The sequence below is a fragment of the Simochromis diagramma genome, unplaced genomic scaffold, assembly GCF_900408965.1.
Source record: "Simochromis diagramma unplaced genomic scaffold, fSimDia1.1 OVJJ01000631.1, whole genome shotgun sequence".
In the NCBI taxonomy this organism is placed as follows: domain Eukaryota; kingdom Metazoa; phylum Chordata; class Actinopteri; order Cichliformes; family Cichlidae; genus Simochromis; species Simochromis diagramma.
Genome location: NW_024387500.1, coordinates 371190 through 389976, shown reverse-complemented (window position 1 = coordinate 389976; position 18787 = coordinate 371190). Strand labels below are relative to the sequence as shown.

Sequence of the window (18787 nt, the reverse complement as noted above, 5' to 3'; positions counted from 1 at the left end):
CAAGGAGCAGACGGCAGAGTTTCACTCCACGGAGGGAGCTCGTGACATACTACCCGGCTTTCTTTAGACCGTGAAGGCCGGGTCCTCAGGTGGAAGCAGCCTCTGAATTTGGACACCCCTGCTGTTTCCAGGCCGGCCAATAATATCATTGACATTTAACGTATTTTATCCGATAAACAAACACTGTAAAATGTATTTATCCCCCCCCCAAACAGCCCTTTTGAATGTCTCCCTAGTGTGGCCACAACACCTCACTTTTTTGCCACATGTATCCAAACCACGTCTCAGCTGTTTGTGGAGGTAAAATACGTCCACACAATTACGCTCAGCCATTGTTGTGAGTGCGCGCGCCAGGGGGCGGTGAGACATTTATACAGCCGTATTTCGCACATGACTATGAAAGGCGGAAGAGGAAGTAGTTCCTGAATGTAGACAATCCGAATGTTATAGTTTCTTTCCACTGTGTTCTTGTTAATGATAAACTACAAATTTACCCTAAATTGCTAAAATATCGATATTTTAATATGAGAATCGATTCTAGAACATAAATGATTGGTATCGGAGGAATCGATATTTCAGGATCGATCCGCACATCACTAGTAAATGAATGAGAGTGGAAATCACAATAGAAATACTAAACAAGAACCAGTTCATCACAGTTATCTTGTTTCTAACTTTATTGTTAAAACGGTAACTTCAGTCAGTTCTAATTTCTTTTCAAAAGCCAGACCACATCAGAAATCCTGAGCTCCTGTCGCATGCCAAATGATAGTCATGCAAAGATAGTCATGCTTTTGTTTTCATTTTATGTCTTTGTCCTTGTTTGTATCCAACTTGAATTAGTGCAAAGCAGCAATAATTCAGCATTCTACGTATTATCACTAACAACATAAAGACATGGTTTCACCTTGGTACTGCTGGATAATAAAACATGAAATAAACACGTATGCTGTCCATTTAGCTGTAAGGTTCAATAGAAAATGCCCCTGAGTCATTGGACTTTGTCATGGTTTGTCTGAGGGACAGTTGGGAACGATACAGTCCATTGCCTTCGGATGGGTTGTCGGACACCTACAGAAAGAGAGAAAAAGAGTTTGTATCATTATAGATCCAGACCCCTGATCTTCAGTTCTAGTGAGACAAAACAAATTGTATTATGACCCAGACAATAATTGTCACTTTTGGGAGAGTACAGTTAAATTATTTAAATTAATAATTATTAGCAATTATCTTACATCAGCAACTTAGAATTACCACCCAACTCTGTAACCCCCTCAAGTACCATTGTACCACTCCAAGCCCTTTTAGCAAACTATCAGGCAACTCGGGATGGGGGAGATGAGGGATGGTGTTCTGTTAACATCAACTAAGTTTGGCTCATAGTTTGGCTTTGAGGATCCATTGAGCATCCTTTGAGGGTATTCCAGCTTCAGGGGAATCACATTCCTAAGCTTCCCTGAGAAGGTCTATGCCAGGGAACTGGAGAGGAGAATCTGTCCATTAGTCAAACATCCAACATCCAAACGTGTGTGCAGGGTACAGACTTGTTCTTGGTGCGTACTTGACCCCACCATAGTTGCTGTTGTAACCAATTCTTTTCATAACTTTCATGGACAGATTTCTAGACCTCAGGATTTTATGTCTGCTTTTGCCAATGAAATGGCTTTGTTGCCTTTATTGAGGAATTAATGGAGCGTTTGAACTCTGACCCTTTCCTGCCCCAGTATTACATCCGTACCAGTTATTTTATAACTGAACTCGTGGTGCTTTATGTTCCTTTTTAATTTGAAGTTGAAGGATCTCTAGCTCACACTGGGGGAGTTTGCAGCTGAGTGTGAAGTGGCTGGGACAAGATTCAATCCAAGGACATGGTTTTCATGCTGTACTGGTATGATGTGATGAAGAGAGGGCAAGGTGTGAAGGGAAAGCTATCCATGTACTGGTTGATGTGTCCATCCTCGATGTCAGGAGATGATTCCTACTTCCATTTGGTAGCTTTTTATTGGAACTCAATATAAGGTCCAAAGGGTGTCATGTAGTGATGGGAATTCTGACTTTTTTTAGAGAACCGGCTCTTTTGGCTCGGCTCACTAAAAAGAGCCGGTTCTGTCGGCTCCCAACCGGCTCTTCAGGTTGTTTTGTTGCTTTAATTAAGTTATTATCATCAACAATATAAAATTATGCAAGGAAGGAATTACTAATTTAAAAAACGTTATTTTATTTATATGTGTTTATGTATAAATATATAGGGTGGCCCCTAGAGACAAAGCAGAGGGAGAAAGAGAGCCAGGGACAAAAACAAGAGACAATATCATCACATTAGAAAGGTATAGTAATCATCCACAACTATTTTCAGTTGCAGATGATAAAGGATTCAGAAAGTTTATTCATGCAGGTCCATATGACAGAGAATGTGCATCTTCTTTTGTTTTCAAATTTTAATTTATATTTAATTGTGTTGTGGTTTGCAGTGTTTTGTGTTGTTTCATTTGTTTCACGGTGGCCCCTAGAGACAAAACACGTACAAACTCCAAAACACATTTCTAGCGTCAACTAAACTTCCAAAACAGCTACCTAGATCATTTAAATTACACAACTGAAAGCATATGTGTATTGTTTTTGTATTTATACACAAACACTCATATATATTCAAATGATTTTTAAAAAAGTGTTCATTTACCTGTTACTACCACACACCAAATCTGGTCGTTGGTACTTGCTGGCTTGTGTAGCCACTAGGATCCTGGAGCATTTCTGCTGTGTTTTGGAATTTGTACATGATTTGTCTCTAGGGGCCACTGTAAATATACTTTTATTTATTCACTCCACATAAAATGTCATAAATAAATTATAAAATACAATAAAACAACTATTTACATTTCAACTTTTAACTATTTAAATTTTCAGCTTTTTCCTTTTAAACAAATTTAAAGCGTAACAAAACAAAACAAAAAGAAGATGCACATTCTCTGTCATATAGGCCTAGGGTGTTTCCTGCTTGGAATTGCATACATAGGATTCAATGCATGAATAAACTTTCTGAATCCTTTATCATCTGCAACTGAAAATAGTTGTGGATGATTACTATACCTTTCTAATGTGACGTTGTTGTCCCTGGCTCTCTTTCTCTCTCTGTGCTACTGCGACAACCCGTTCTCACTCCCAAAGCGTAACATTTTACGCTAGGTGACAAATCATCACCATATTACGTTTTCGGCTACCCACCACGTTCCTAAATGACGACCTCGGAAAAAAGAGGAAATATGCGAACCGTCTGGACTGAATCTACACATGTTCGCTCTTTTTCTTCAAATCGCTTAGAAACACGCTATTTAACATCATTAAAGTCCTGGTTAAGGTCAGGAATAAGGTTATGGTCAGGGCTAGGGATAAGGTTAGGTATAGGGCTGGGTTATTACCGCGGGAGCGTCATTGCACTGGATTCCAGCCATAACCCGCCGCGTACCATAAGAACGCCGAAGGTCTCCTTTCGCGTTCCTCAGGAACGCCGCGGGACGTGACAAAACGTCGACATGTTACGCCTCGGGAGTGAGAACGCTCTGACTGCGAGTGTAACTACCGCCCCTCCCCCTCTTCCCAGCGTAAAGCACAAGGCTCGCATGCGGAGTGAAGCCGAAAAAAGTGCGAGAGAGAGGGTGAGAGAAAGAGAAAAAAAAATCACGGCTCCCAATTAGGAGCCGGCTCGCATCGTTCACTTCAAAGAGCCGGCTCTAAGAGTTTGTTCGTTTGGGACCGACACATCACTAGTGTCGTGGTAAATAATAGACAAAAATACACCTTTATTTAGGTGAGGCAGCAAGTCCAGCTGGCTGAAGAAACCAGGTTTTAAAGGTAGTCCCAAACAGGGGCCGCACAGCAAAACGCTTAGACACAAAATATAAAAAGGAAAACTATGGGCTTAAATACACACACATGAGATAAGCAGGGAAAGAGAACACAGCTGCACACAGGACCGGGCTATCACAATAAGAAACTAAACTGAAAATTTGTCTGAAAAGTCAAATGAATGATGGCAAATGAAGTGAACTTTTCAAAGTGGTTTCCTTTTGAAGTTTTCACACCTCAGTAAATATCAGTAAAGATAAGTTTGAATAACCAACAGAATAGTTTCTGGGTTTTTCCAAGCATAGCGGCTCAGATGCACACTCACTTATTTTTGTTGCATTTACAGTAAGGTTGTGTGAGATTATAATATTATCTTACGCCATGTTATGCCCCTGATTAAGGATTGTGAAGCTATTATGTAGTTTTAGTTTGCATTATTCTCCTGAATTAGAAGAAGGTGATAACTATTACATTTGTTAAACTGATTTGTATTACATTAGACTGCTGATTCATTGTGAATGAATGATATTGTTTATGATGCATTATACAGGGAGTGCAGAATTATTAGGCAAATGAGTATTTTGTCCACATCATCCTCTTCATGCATGTTGTCTTACTCCAAGCTGTATAGGCTCGAAAGCCTACTACCAATTAAGCATATTAGGTGATGTGCATCTCTGTAATGAGAAGGGGTGTGGTCTAATGACATCAACACCCTATATCAGGTGTGCATAATTATTAGGCAACGTCCTTTCCTTTGGCAAAATGGGTCAAAAGAAGGACTTGACAGGCTCAGAAAAGTCAAAAATAGTGAGATATCTTGCAGAGGGATGCAGCAGTCTCAAAATTGCAAAGCTTCTGAAGCGTGATCATCGAACAATCAAGCGTTTCATTCAAAATAGTCAACAGGGTCGCAAGAAGCATGTGGAAAAACCAAGGCGCAAAATAACTGCCCATGAACTGAGAAAAGTCAAGCGTGCAGCTGCCAAGATGCCACTTGCCACCAGTTTGGCCATATTTCAGAGCTGCAACATCACTGGAGTGCCCAAAAGCACAAGGTGTGCAATACTCAGAGACATGGCCAAGGTAAGAAAGGCTGAAAGACGACCACCACTGAACAAGACACACAAGCTGAAACGTCAAGACTGGGCCAAGAAATATCTCAAGACTGGTTTTTCTAAGGTTTTATGGACTGATGAAATGAGAGTGAGTCTTGATGGGCCAGATGGATGGGCCCGTGGCTGGATTGGTAAAGGGCAGAGAGCTCCAGTCCGACTCAGACGCCAGCAAGGTGGAGGTGGAGTACTGGTTTGGGCTGGTATCATCAAAGATGAGCTTGTGGGGCCTTTTCGGGTTGAGGATGGAGTCAAGCTCAACTCCCAGTCCTACTGCCAGTTCCTGGAAGACACCTTCTTCAAGCAGTGGTACAGGAAGAAGTCTGCATCCTTCAAGAAAAACATGATTTTCATGCAGGACAATGCTCCATCACACGCGTCCAAGTACTCCACAGCGTGGCTGGCAAGAAAGGGTATAAAAGAAGAAAAACTAATGACATGGCCTCCTTGTTCACCTGATCTGAACCCCATTGAGAACCTGTGGTCCATCATCAAATGTGAGATTTACAAGGAGGGAAAACAGTACACCTCTCCGAACAGTGTCTGGGAGGCTGTGGTTGCTGCTGCACGCAATGTTGATGGTGAACAGATCAAAACACTGACAGAATCCATGGATGGCAGGCTTTTGAGTGTCCTTGCAAAGAAAGGTGGCTATATTGGTCGCTGATTTGTTTTTGTTTTGTTTTTGAATGTCAGAAATGTATATTTGTGAATGTGGAGATGTTATATTGGTTTCACTGGTAAAAATAAATAATTGAAATGGGTATATATTTGTTTTTTTGTCATGGTCCTGGGCCATGTTGGCCCAGTATTCTTAATTTTCTTGTATGTTTGTATTTTGTTCCCTATTTAGGCCATGTTTCCTGAGTTGCCCTGTTGTGTTGTTCCCTAAGTGTTTTCCCTTTGTGACTCTCACCCCCTGTGTGCCCCTCTGTGTATCTGTGAACCTTCGTCTCTCCTTATGTTTTATTCCATGTTTCCCCTGCCCGTTATGTCTAAGTTCTCCCCGTGCTCTCTCTCCCCCCTGTGTGCCCTCTGTGTATTTATGAGCCCTCGTCTCCCTTTGTGGTTGTTCCATGTTTCCCCAGCTCGTTATGTCTGTGTTTTCCCCGTGCTCTCTCTCCTCCTGTCTGAACCTCTGTACTTCCTGTTTGACTCTGCCCGTCTCCCGTCAGTGTTATGTTCACCCCGCCCTGTCTCGTTATGGTTATCTGTGTCAGCTGTGTTCCCCGTGTGTTCCCACTTTCCTCGTTAACCCTCTGTGTATTTCTGTCTGCGTTTCCCTCTGTTCGGCGTCGCGTTCTCCCTCATGCTGCGTGGATTTCCCTGTGTCTCTCTCCGAGTATTAGTTTATTGTTCCCAGTTTAAGTTTTGTATTTTCCTGTCATCTTGTCAGCAATAAAGCTGCCTTTTGAGTTCATCCCTTGAGTCTGTGAGTTTTGCGATTGGGTCCTCATCCTGCCTGCCACACAGCGACCATGACATTTTTGTTAAGTTGCCTAATAATTATGCACAGTAATAGTCACCTGCACACACAGATATCCCCCTAAAATAGCTAAAACTAAAAACAAACTAAAAACTACTTCCAAAAACATTCAGCTTTGATATTAATGAGTTTTTTGGGTTCATTGAGAACATGGTTGTTGTTCAATAATAACATTATTCCTCAAAAATACAAGTTGCCTAATAATTCTGCACTCCCTATTATAGTTATAAGAAATACTGTTTTCAGAGAGTCAGGACTTTGCTTTTTCTGATAGTAGAGGAGACAGAGCACATTCCACGGGAGCTTCACTCCCACCGTTGTTAAAGGCAGACAAAATAGGGAGCCAAGGCCATAAGTCAGGCTCGCTAGGAGTTAGGAAAATGTGAATGTTTAGGCTTTTACGACTAGGTGGGGGTCAACAGTGGCTATAAGAGTTTGAGTAATGCTCCACCATTTGGAGATCGATGCTGTCTGTGTGCAGTGTTCATCTCCCCACGCGTGTGTGTTCATTAAAATTATTGTTTGACCGAAGCTCTTCTGGACCATTATTGTTTTTGTGCTCACCCTCAATATCTGAACCCGCAACAGTTGTTCTTTAAGCAGGCCTGAAATCTGATTAGTTCAGAAAAGAGAGTCAAGAGTTAAATATGATCTAAGACCCCAAGAATTTGAATGACTTGCCAAAAGTGAAAGGGGTTCAAGCTGGGTGTCCTTTTTAAAACCATTTTTTAAAACGCACTTTTTCCAAATTGCGTTCTGCTGAACTTTGAGCCTTTTTGTGTTTTAATGTAATAATGTTTTAACCTTACATGTCAGCAACATGGTCACCAATAAAAATCAGATAACGTGCACATTAAAACGTGATTAAGAGCTGGGTATTTTACCTCTTCAAATTTCTTGGCCTTGTATTGCTCCGCACCTTTCAGGAAGTTGAGCAGTATGATGTCACACAGCACTGTGCCCTACATAATAATAATAATGATAATAATTATAATTATAATAATAATAATTACAAGCAAGCCCCTTCAACCTCCAAAATGTCACTTGTCACCACCCCTTGGTCCACAGCTTCATTTCCATTTAGTTTCAGTTCATTTTTTCTGGTATTTAAGGCCAATAAAAATCAAAAGTCTAACCTGATTGAATTTTTGATGATCACCAGTTTAAGATCATTTTCTAGGACATGTGCAGACATCTTCAAGCACAGCTGCTATTTTCAGATTGTTCTCTAGCTGTCTGTTTCTGAACACTGAGCACTGATTTCCCCACTAACCTTGAACTTCTACTGAGAAATAAAATCAACCTCTTTTCCAACCCAACCAAAATTTTGTGTGAAGCATCATGGATGCTTTACCTTTTTGTCAATATTCATCAATTTGTGACTTTTTTTAATCACACCTCAAATGTAACCCATTATGTATTTATTTAATAATCCTGGCTTCCAAATATAAGTGGCCTAAATAAATATATTAACTTCCTAGGACCTGGCGTCCACATATGTGGACATCACATTTTGGGATGTCTAGACCAAAATACAAAATGTTGCTCTACAAGGGCCTGATTTCCAATTATGAGGACATTATACTGCCTCTGTTCTATCAAAATTTAAAGCAAATATCCTCATATGTGGATCTCATTTCTCTCAGAAAGAAAAATCAGGTAAAAAAAAAATCTGGTAATTCTTTGTTTTTACATTAATCAGGTCCCAAACAGCCTAAATAGCAAAGAGAGTTTAAAAATGCATGCCATGAAAGAGTTTGGGTCTAAACATAGAAAATCTATTGTAACTTTAGAAAACAACAGCAAATAAACTAATGATATGAATGTCCCTTAATTTGGAAAAATGAAGCGGTGTTGCACATGTTGGTTGTTTCATCCTGAAAAGAAGCAGTTGCAGATGTTTGATATATTTTTGACTGACAACGATGACACTAATGGATCTTCTCTAATTTCAGATGCAGAAAATGCTCATGAACTCACTTTCATGAGCATTTTCAAAACATTCTTTAAATCTAAATTAGAAAGTAAGAAGAAACAATAATGGTCATTGAAGGGAATTACAGTAATAAAGAAAATTGGAAAGATTGTGGTCCAGGAACTTCTGATAGGTTTTTATATGTAATAAAAGGCTTTTATTTTCATGGGATAGGGACACCACACACACAGTGGTGTGAATACATGTTTGCCCCCTTCATGATTTCCTATTTTTTTGTATGTTTGTCACACTTAAATGTTTCGGATCACCACACCAATTTAAGGGGTGGCTGTAACTCAGGTGGTAGAGCAGGTCACCTACTACTTATAAGGCTGGTGGTTTGTTCCCCTGGCTGGTCCAGTCTGCATGCCTTGGGAAAGATACTAACCCCAAGCTCCTCTCTGATGCATCCATCGGAAAATGAATGTGTGTGAATGTTAAATAGAAAAAGCAGTTATAGTGGAAAAGTGCTCTGTAAGAACCAGTCCAGGTACCAAGATAACACAAGTACACAAAATGAAGGTATTTATTATTACGGGGAAATAAAACCCAAACCTACATGGCTCTGAGTGAAAAATTGATTGCTGACCAAAGATACCCCAAAGGTGCTGCAACGACTGATCCAGCAGGTCACAAAAGAGCCCAGAACAACATCCAAAGAACTGCAGGCCTGACTTGCCTCAGTTAAGGTCAGTGTTCATGACTCCGCCATGCAGGCCATTGTTGCCCAGATGGCAGAGTTCAAAGACAAAACCCACTGCTGAGCAAAAGAACCATAAAGGCTTGTTTACCAGAAAACATCTTGATGGTCCCCCAGGCTTTTGGAAAAACACTCTGTGGACTGACGAGACAAATGTTGAAGGTGTGTGTCCCATTACATCTGGAGTAAAAGTAACAGCATTTCAGAAAACATCATACCACAGTAACATATGTTGGTGTTGGCGTGATGGTCTGGGGCTGTTTTGCTGCATCAGCACCTGGAAGACTTGCTGTGGTAAATGGAAGCACGACTTCTACTGTTTACCAAAACATGATGGAGAATGTCCGCACATCTGTTCAAATTCCCAACCAGTTGTTAGGCTTAGGGGACAATGAACTTTTCACACAGGGCCAAGTAGCTCTGGATTTTTTCCACTTAATAATAAAGACCCCTTCCTGATTTTTGGCTTACATTTGAGGTGTAAGCCGCTTCAAAGCCACCTTCAGTTCTTAGACCAAAATTTTTTATATCAGGCTTTCCATTTTCCTTTTTAAAGGGTAGAAAAAGATAAGAGGAAAACTTTTGCTTTTTAGAATTGACTAATCTTAACAAAACTGCTGAATTAAACATTTATAATGATTTGATTAAATCTAAACGTTAACTCACCACTCCCACTGATGTAAAGGCTGCAACCATGTTAATGAGTGTAGGGATCATGTTGAACTTTCCTGCCTGCAAAACAAGAGTATGAGTCAGGTTCAGTTTCCTGGAGAAGATCGGTACAAAAAAGTCCTGGTGTTTTGTGTTTTCTTCTTTTATTCACAAACAACAACAGAAACATGACAATCAAGACTATAGATGTATCATTTAAAAATATATTTTAAAAAATTACACGCATATTTATATTCCTGTATCATTAATGTGTTTGTGAAATAAAGGTAAGTGGATGTAAACTTCTTTATTCAGTGAACTGACAGTGAAACTACACACTCACATTTCCATTGACCAAGACGTCAAACCTGATAGCATAGGCTTTGACCAGAGTGCGGTAGTCAGTCCCATTTTCCATCTTAAAATACTTTGCAAATCTAAATAGAAAGAAACATCACATCATTCTTATAGTGACATCTATTCTGTTCAATTTACTAGAAGGTTCATGAATGATCAATAAAACAAGACAAAAAAACACATTTCTTGTAGACATGTAGATATGATTAGACAAAGATCAAACACTGTTTTTATATGCCACAATTAAAACTAGTTTTTACTTAATGCTATTTGGCCACATATAATAATGGATTGCATTTATATAGTGCTTTTCAACCGCTTTACAATTCCACTATTCATTCAATCTGAATAATAAATAAAGTTGGGTATAGGGAGTCCACCAACCAGTTTTTGTAGGATCATCTATGTTAAAATTCATGGACATTATGTATTGTAAAACTTTAGAAATGATATATCGAGTGATGAAAAAGAATGTTCCACTTTGTATTTTAAGTATGTTTAAACTAAGAGATGGAAAATATGATTTGAGGGAGTCTTATAAGTTTGAAATACCTAAAGTGGAAACCAATGTTAAGTATAGATATGTCAGTTTTGGGAGTGAAATTATGGAACGGACTTCATGATGAACTGAAGATGTGTTTTTCTTTGTCATTTTTCAGGAAGAATTTAAAAATTTGTATCATTCAAGGTTACGGAAATTTGGTTTGATGAATAACTTTGTGTTGATTTAATTTCTTGATTTATCATTGATTTCTTTTCAGACTGTTATATAACTTATTTGTCAATGCTATTTATTTTCTTGGCTAAGGATTTGATTATTCCTATGGGGTAAAGGATAGGATAATTATAAGCCACAGGCTGTATGATTGAGTACTTTTATGTAAAATGATAATCTGTGTTGTTGACCGAAATAAATTTCACTTCACTCTCACATTCACACACTGGTGGAGGCAGCTACAGTTGTAGCCACAGCTGTCCTGGGGCAGACTGACAGAGGCGAGGTTGCCATATCGCGCCATCGGCCCCTCTGGCCATCACCAGCAGGCGGTAGGTGAAGCGTCTTGCCCAAGGACACAACGACCGAGTCTGTCCGAGCCGGGGCTCAAACCGGCAACCTTCCGATTACAAGACGAACTGCCAACACTTGAGCCACGATCGTACCTTATCGTAACTTAAATATACTGCTCCAAAATACAATTAAAAGAACACTTTTTATCAGAGTACAGTCAGTTAAACTTCTGAGGTAATTACCTGGTCAGTTGAGTACCAAAGGAGTTTATCAGTTTCAGCAGCTTTGGTGTTAATGAAATAATCAACAGGCATAGTTTTACAGGTGGAGGCCACTGACATTTGTCCCTCCTCATCTTTTCTGACTGTTTTATCAGTATTTCTGCATTTGGATAGGGTGAGCATTGCTACTGGTAGCATGAGGAGATACTTGGACCCTACAGAGGTTGCACGGGTAGTACAACTCCTCTAGGATGGCACATCAATATGTGTCATTGCCAGAAGGTTTGCTGTGTCTCCCAGCATAGTCTCAAGAGCATGGAGGAGAGTCCAGGAGACAGGGAGTTACTCTAGGAGAGTTGGACGGGGCTGTAGAAGCCTTTAACCGATCGGGGGGACTGATATCTCCTCATTTGTGCAAGGACAAAGAAAATGAGCATGTCCAAAGCTCTACAGGATGCCCTCCAGCAGGCCACCAGTGTCAATGTCTCAGACCAAACAATTAGAAATGGATTTCATGATCGCGGCCTGAGGGCCCGACGTCCTCTACTGGGCCCTCTGCTCACTGCCTACCACAGTGCTGCTCATGCTGCACATTATGCTTTACAAATTAAAATGCACAAAAATGATGCAATAAAAGAGAAGGAATAAAACTATTAGACACAAAAACCAACTACAACAACAATGACTAAGGCTGTTAAAACAAAGAGAGGTTTGGGTCAGTGTGTGCTAACCCAAACATGTGTAGATCTAATATGTAGAGGCAGACTCTTCCAGAGTCTGGGACCTGCCACGGAGAAGGCTCTGTTGCCATGAGATTTAAGACTGTGAAATGGATAGCATTCGTTTTGACCTGGACCTCGTGGTTCTTTCTGGAGCTCAGACAGGTAAGAGCAGGCTCGACTGGTCAGTGATTTAAAAACAAAAAGTTAAATTTGGATCCTATGAGGAACAGGAAGCCAGTGTAGAGAGGCCAACACTGGGGTTACAGGCTCCTTCCTTTTAATGCCAGTTAGCAGACGAGCGGCGGCATTTCGGACCAACTGGAGATGATAAAGAGAGGCCTGTGCAGAGAATGGCAGTAATCTTCACATAATGAAGAGATGAATAACACACTGAAAGACATTAGCTGGAAGGTCTGGCTTTACCTTGGCTACCTGCCTCAGATGGAAAAAGCTAGATCGGACTACTGCGCTCACCTGCCTACACAGTTTGAAGGAAGCATCACAGCACACCGAGGTTTTTAACATTTGTCTTACAGTGAAAGGATTAAAACATTCAAAAGTGCTGTCTCAGTGCTGTGTAGTGATTTAAAACCAAACGGAAACTTTTCAGAGATCTCATTAAGAGCCTCCACCTGTAAGCAGATCACTTTCTCTAGAACTTTTGAAAGAAAGGGGAGCTTCAAGATTGGCCTGTAATTAACCAGAACAGTTGGGTCCACAGTGTGATTTTTAAGAAGAGGCTGTTTAAAAAATGATGGGACACAAAGTGTCAATTAATTTCTGGATATAAAGCCCAATTATGTTTAAGGAGGTTTGGGGGAAGACAATCTGATGGGCAGTGTGATTATCTTAGGCGATGAACTACCACGGATCCTTAACTCAGGGAAACAGGCTCAAACTGCTCCAAGACAGCTGAGCACACAGGAGGAACACTGATGATTTTTTTGGCATTTTTTACTGACCAAGTTTCAGCTATTAGGTCTTGTGTCTCGTCACCTACTGCCTCACACATACTAAGCTCCAACATTATTTCTTGGACTGATGATATGATTAGGCTTGTGGCTATTTGGTAAACAGAGAGACAGTCCCTAAGTATCTTTAAAGAAACATACATCCTATCCTTCTTCCATCTACCTTCAGCACATCTACAATCATGTCTAAGGGTGCACCTATGTTCATTGAACCATGGCTCTGACAATGGCTTAGCGCAGACAGTCTGAGTGGAGTCCAAGATATCAGTGCAGGCTGAAGGACAGATATTAGAACAGTCCTCAAAGTTCTCACAGCTTCCGTTAATTATTCCAGAATCAAGACATGCAACAGAAAACTGAGGCACTCTTAAAGTATCGGGTGTCCAGCTTATACAGAGAGAAGCGCAGCATTATAGTGAACGTGCACACATCCATCCATTTTTTATAGCATCATGGAACACAAACAGATTCATCAGGCTGTTGCAGTCCGGTTAGGCTTGATCTGCCCTAAATATCAGCAGGATTTAAGTTTTCACATTTCCTGCTGGATGTTAGTGAGCTGTTGTCGTGGTGCTTTGTTTTCAGTTTTTGCTTCCCTTGGCTCATCTGCTGCAGTCTAGTTCACCTGTGATGTGTTCTCCACAGTTGTCTTGGCCTTTGTCAGTTTGTCTGTTCACTGTTCCCAGGATTGTCCAAGATTTAAATTCCCTTTGTGAACTTTATGTTTGTACTTGGTATCTTCGTCATCAGCCAATAAACAGCTTGCTTTTTGCTGAACGCACCCCGTCTCCATGCATCTGCATTTGGGTCCTCCGCACAAACACCTTGTCTGCACGCTGACTTTCTAAATCAAACCTACCATCTTGTAAATGACCGTACATTTGTTGGTTGTAATTTGTATTGTCTAAAAACTTAAAACTGTCTAATGAATTGTGTCTTTTTCCAATTGTCAGCATTTATATTGACAGTACCTGTTCTAAAGTCGGGTGGTTAACTGGAGTAGGAAATACCTATATTAGCACCAGTCTATTTACCAGTTTCCTAACAGTGGTTATAATTGCAGCTGAGAAAATCAGAGATTTTGATTTTTCTGATATTTATAGTAGTCTCATATTTCCTCTGTAAATGTGGAGTTTCATGGTCAGTCAGAGTCTGCATATTTCTTGGCATTAATACCTGAAATTGTAGCCAGGTGAGACAGTGTTGTTCTGTGACATAGCATCCAGTCGGGTGAATGAGTACGAGGGGTTACAGTGGTCATCCGACTTGTCCAGATCGCACATCCAGCCGATCTTTATTCCAATCACGCCTCCCTGACAGAAGTACATACAGGCTTTATTGTGTAAGTGACACAATCACTTCAGGTCCAGTCTTGCTACTTTTACACATGTAAATGACTTCCTTTTCAGTCACTGGGTTAGTTCAGCTGACTCCCTGCAGCACCTGTGGGCAACGACCTGGTAGCAGCTCCTCCAAGAACTACTTTTAAGGTCTGCTTTCTGTTTGCATTTGCACTGCCAGTAGAAACTATGAAGCCTCTTAAAGACTATTCACTAACAAACAGGTTGGAGGCTGACTTGTGGTTCCTAGAGTTTCTAAAAGTTAAATGGGAGGCAGACCTGTTAGCTATGAGGCTCTTCTCCTGTGGAACAAGCTTTCAGTTTGTGTTCAGGAGAGAGTCCCTCATCTGCTTCTAAAATTAGGCTTTATTAAGTTTTTTCTTTATAAAGCTTATAGTTAGGGCTGCATAAAACTGAAATAAAGCAATAGCTAACCAGCACTCGTAAGTCAGTTTCCATCCTGTCAAAATCCCACCAAAACCAGTGGACCCCCCCCCCCCCACACACACACACACACACACACACAGGCTTGGTCTGTACATGTTCTGCCAGATTAGTGAAGTTCTGCTGGGCGTAGCGGACGACATCTCCCACTCTGAAGATCGGGCAGTAGGTGTTGTTGACCATGTCAAAGTTACACTCACTGATATATTTTTTCGTGATGTTAGGAAGGAAGTTCCCTCTGCCAACAAACACATCAATATGTCAGCCTTAAATATGACAATCATTCTAACAGTAAGATTTAATCATTTCTGGGCTCGACACTAACTTTTGTGGCACCTGCCCTTTGGACGAGTACATTTCCTCTCAGTTGGCCTGGTACAAAGTCCTTTGTCTTAAATGAAAATGTCTAAAATATTACTGCATGTTGTGGTTTGCAAATGACTTCAGTAATGTCACCAAATGATCACCAAAAAGTACATGCTACAGCTGTGCATAATGGCCACATGCCAAAGCGTCTCTAAACTATAATTGTGCCATTTTCAGATTGACTTTTACAAAAGTATAATTGTGGCTTAACTCTGAACAGATACAGTGACATGAAAAAGTATTTGCCCCCTTTCTTATTTTCAAGTTGCTGCATATTTGTCACACTTGCATGTTTCGGATCATCAAAAAATGTAATATTAGACAAACATAACTTGACTGAATACAAAATGTGTTTTTTAAGTCATGATTTTATCAATCGGAGGATAAATGTTGTTAGATTATGTACTACTGTGGTTAACCGCTTCTTTTGGAAAGCAGAGTTCACTTTGTTCGACTCAAATCTGATTAAAGCCAGAACTGTTGATTCAAGAAATTACCTGATTACCTGTCTGACAAAGTGAAGTAGCCTAAGAGTTCTCAAACAGCAGCATGCCAGTACCTAAAGAAACAGCTCAGAATCAAAGTCATTGATATCTGTCAGTGTGGAAAGGGTTACAAAGCAATTTTCAAGGGGTGGTGCAAAGATTGTATTTCTTTTGGAAGGTTTGCATCCCATTAAAGGTTTGGTATGATGTGCATTTTGTAAAATACACATCAAACATAGTGGTGATGGTGGTGTGATGGTCTGGTCACTTCCAAAAAATCCTGAAGCAGACTATTCAGCCAACAAGCTGTGCACTCGGTGCAAGCAGGACATCCAAAACACACCAGGAAGTCATTCTCTGAACACCAAGTCAAATTCCCGACTTCTGCCAGATTGAGATGCTTTAGTGTGACCAGTTATCACAAACTCTTCATTCCAAGTCTTGCTGCCAACGTAGCAAAACCAGTTATTAGGTTTAGTGGGCGATTTTCTCCACACAGGCCACGTTTGAACGGTTTTGTTACATTTATAAAAGAAACAATCATTAAAAACCTCATTTTGTATTTACACAAGTTATCTTTGGCTAATATAAAATGTGTCTGATGATCTGAGACGTGACAAGTATGCACAAAGATGGAGACTCCTCCTGTAGCACACACTTCTCTGTGATAACGACATAACAGCTTTCAACTGAATTAGCCAGTGTGTCTCATCCTGCCAGAGCAGGCTGCCGTTGCTCAGTCTGGTGCTTGGCTAGCATTACACTTTACATTGAAGCATGAGTGAAACAGTGAATTACACAGATGCTAATGCTAGCTAATTAATGTCACCTGTTGGGGTTTCATCCCTGCAAAAACAGCAGAACCCTTTCCTGCTCAGTGAAACTGATCTCTCCATCTATTCCCAGTCCTTAATTTTCCCTTTAAATTGGCGGTACTGTGCAGTTATATCAACACTGATTCATATTCATTTTGCATCCTTGGCTTGAATGCAGAGCTGACAGTGTTTTGCATTGAATGCTTTGCAAATGTCAACTCCAGTGTTAGTGCCAGTGCATTCAGAGTGACAGTTATCGGGGATAAAGCGTTCTCTTCACAACTCAGTAGTCTGAATATAACATTTCTTCATTAAAGTGAGCAATAATGTGAAAACAGAATAATTTGTCCTTGTTAAACAAACAAACAGATGTTCCAGACGAGCCTTAATGTCAACATATAAGGGTGTGTGATACTTGGTGTAGTTGAAGGTCGGGAAGCGGATGCTGTTTTTGATGAAGATGGTGAAATTTTCTGTTTCCATCATTGGTGTGCTGCATAGGGGAGAACAGACAAACATGAAAACGTCACACAGAGTCACAGGAAAGACAGAATTTACTTAACATATATTTAATTTAAAAATGCACCGACTGACTGCCGGGGACGAGAACCGGACGATGTTCTCGGCTGGTGACCGGCTCGCTTGTATCATGCTTGTCCAATTATTAGCTCATCCATTTCATGCATGCACAGCACCCACACAGCAGCCCATGCAAATAGCCGTGCACGCACTGATATGTCTTTAGTGTGGAAGCTCTTCACTGTGAGTGAAGACGCACAGACCAAAGTAAAATGCAGGGGAACCACTGTGATAATGTTCATAAGAACAAACCTAATCAGATATTATACTCATGCAGCTGAACATGGTTATTTTAATTGCTAAAAAATGCAAAGTGGCTAAAACTAAAGCTGGAGCTTGAAGCCAGTCACAGGCTAGCACAAATAATCAATAAGATAAAGCAGGTGTGGGGAACTCCAAGCCTCAGGTGTGCCGTCCCAGGGGGACATCTAAAACCTGCAGGACAGTGCGAAGAGGGGAAACACGTCCAACACTCACACACATTTGACCTTGCAGCTTGTAATGAATTTGCCTGATTGTAGTGGAGACAATGAGCGATATCGTGGAATCAGACCTTAGTGCTGCAGCATCATGCAACCTGTCAAAAATGCACACTGATGGGCCTAATTAACAGGAAATGACCCCGATCCCCCTTATCTGTTACGCTCGCTGACATACCCCAGTCATCACTATAACAGGGCAGCTGTGGTCAGACGTTTATTTACCTTTATTAAGACCAAAGGTGAAATGATCATTTGGGGCTGATTCCTTTGAACTGTTCCTTTTCCAGGGTGGAATGATTATACTGCTTACACCTTTAATGAACTTCAAAACAACAATTGGATATACAAGTTTTCATGGGTGTAACTTTGTGCTGAACATTTGGGGGGGTCAAGAGCTCTGTCTGAATAAATAAATAAATCTGGGTAAATTCCCAGATAGTTAAACATGCAGCTATTTTCCTGGTAATAACTGAAATGAGTAAAGAAAATCAACAGCCTATTTATGCAAGATAATTCATCATTTTATTGGGGGGGTGTTTCATTGGCTGGGTCTGATTATTGGGGGGGGTCATAACCCCCCTGACTCCTCTGGAAATTATTGCCCTGCAAGTTTTCCATTTATTTGGGATTTCAGGTAAAAATATACGGACACCCTACTAGTATTTGGTTGAATTTCTCTTAGGAAGTCGTACCTCGTCCAGACGCTGTTGGTAGTCATTGTCAGCCTGCTGGCACGATTGTGGCTGGGCATTTTACCACTCTTCTTGGTAGGATTGGTTGAGTTCATTTGAATTGGTTGGTTTTCTGGCACGGAGCTGGGTTTTAAGCGTAGTGTACGAATTTACAGTAGGGTTGAGGTCAGGGCTTTATGTATTCCAAAACCAGTTGTAATGTGTGTTTGGCACCATTGTACTGTTGGAAGTCCCAGTTGCGTCCAAGTTTCAAGCTGCTGATTTAAGGTGAAGTTAAGAATTTGGCCCTGAGATAAAGGATCCAGTTATGAGGAAAATGAAAGACACGAATGAAAAAGAGAAACAGGTATCTTTTAAGGCATCTTGTAGGTATGTGATACAAATGTTGCTACATAAATCTGCTGCAACTGCTTTTGTTGGGTGAGGTAAAATAAGACGGATGAAAGCAGAAAAATCTATAACCTGCTGCAGTTTGGCGAAGTTGTAATTCTAATCATTACTTTAACTATGAAAATAATACCTTACACTAAA

General features: G+C 40.5%; 1 protein-coding gene across 1 annotated transcript in view; it reads right to left on the bottom strand.

Annotated features, from left to right (window-relative positions):
• Window positions 1-537: 537 nt before the first annotated feature.
• LOC120725669 (P2X purinoceptor 3-like) overlaps window positions 538-18787 on the bottom strand; it is a gene marked incomplete at its 5' end in the record, with an annotated part of 33736 nt that continues 15486 nt past the window's right edge. The window contains 7 exons of the mRNA XM_040018650.1: window positions 538-1071; window positions 7332-7409; window positions 9789-9854; window positions 10117-10210; window positions 14230-14366; window positions 14934-15075; window positions 16919-16996. Coding sequence (XP_039874584.1) covers window positions 958-1071; window positions 7332-7409; window positions 9789-9854; window positions 10117-10210; window positions 14230-14366; window positions 14934-15075; window positions 16919-16996 — 709 coding nt within the window. The remainder of the gene's footprint in view (window positions 1072-7331; window positions 7410-9788; window positions 9855-10116; window positions 10211-14229; window positions 14367-14933; window positions 15076-16918; window positions 16997-18787) is intronic.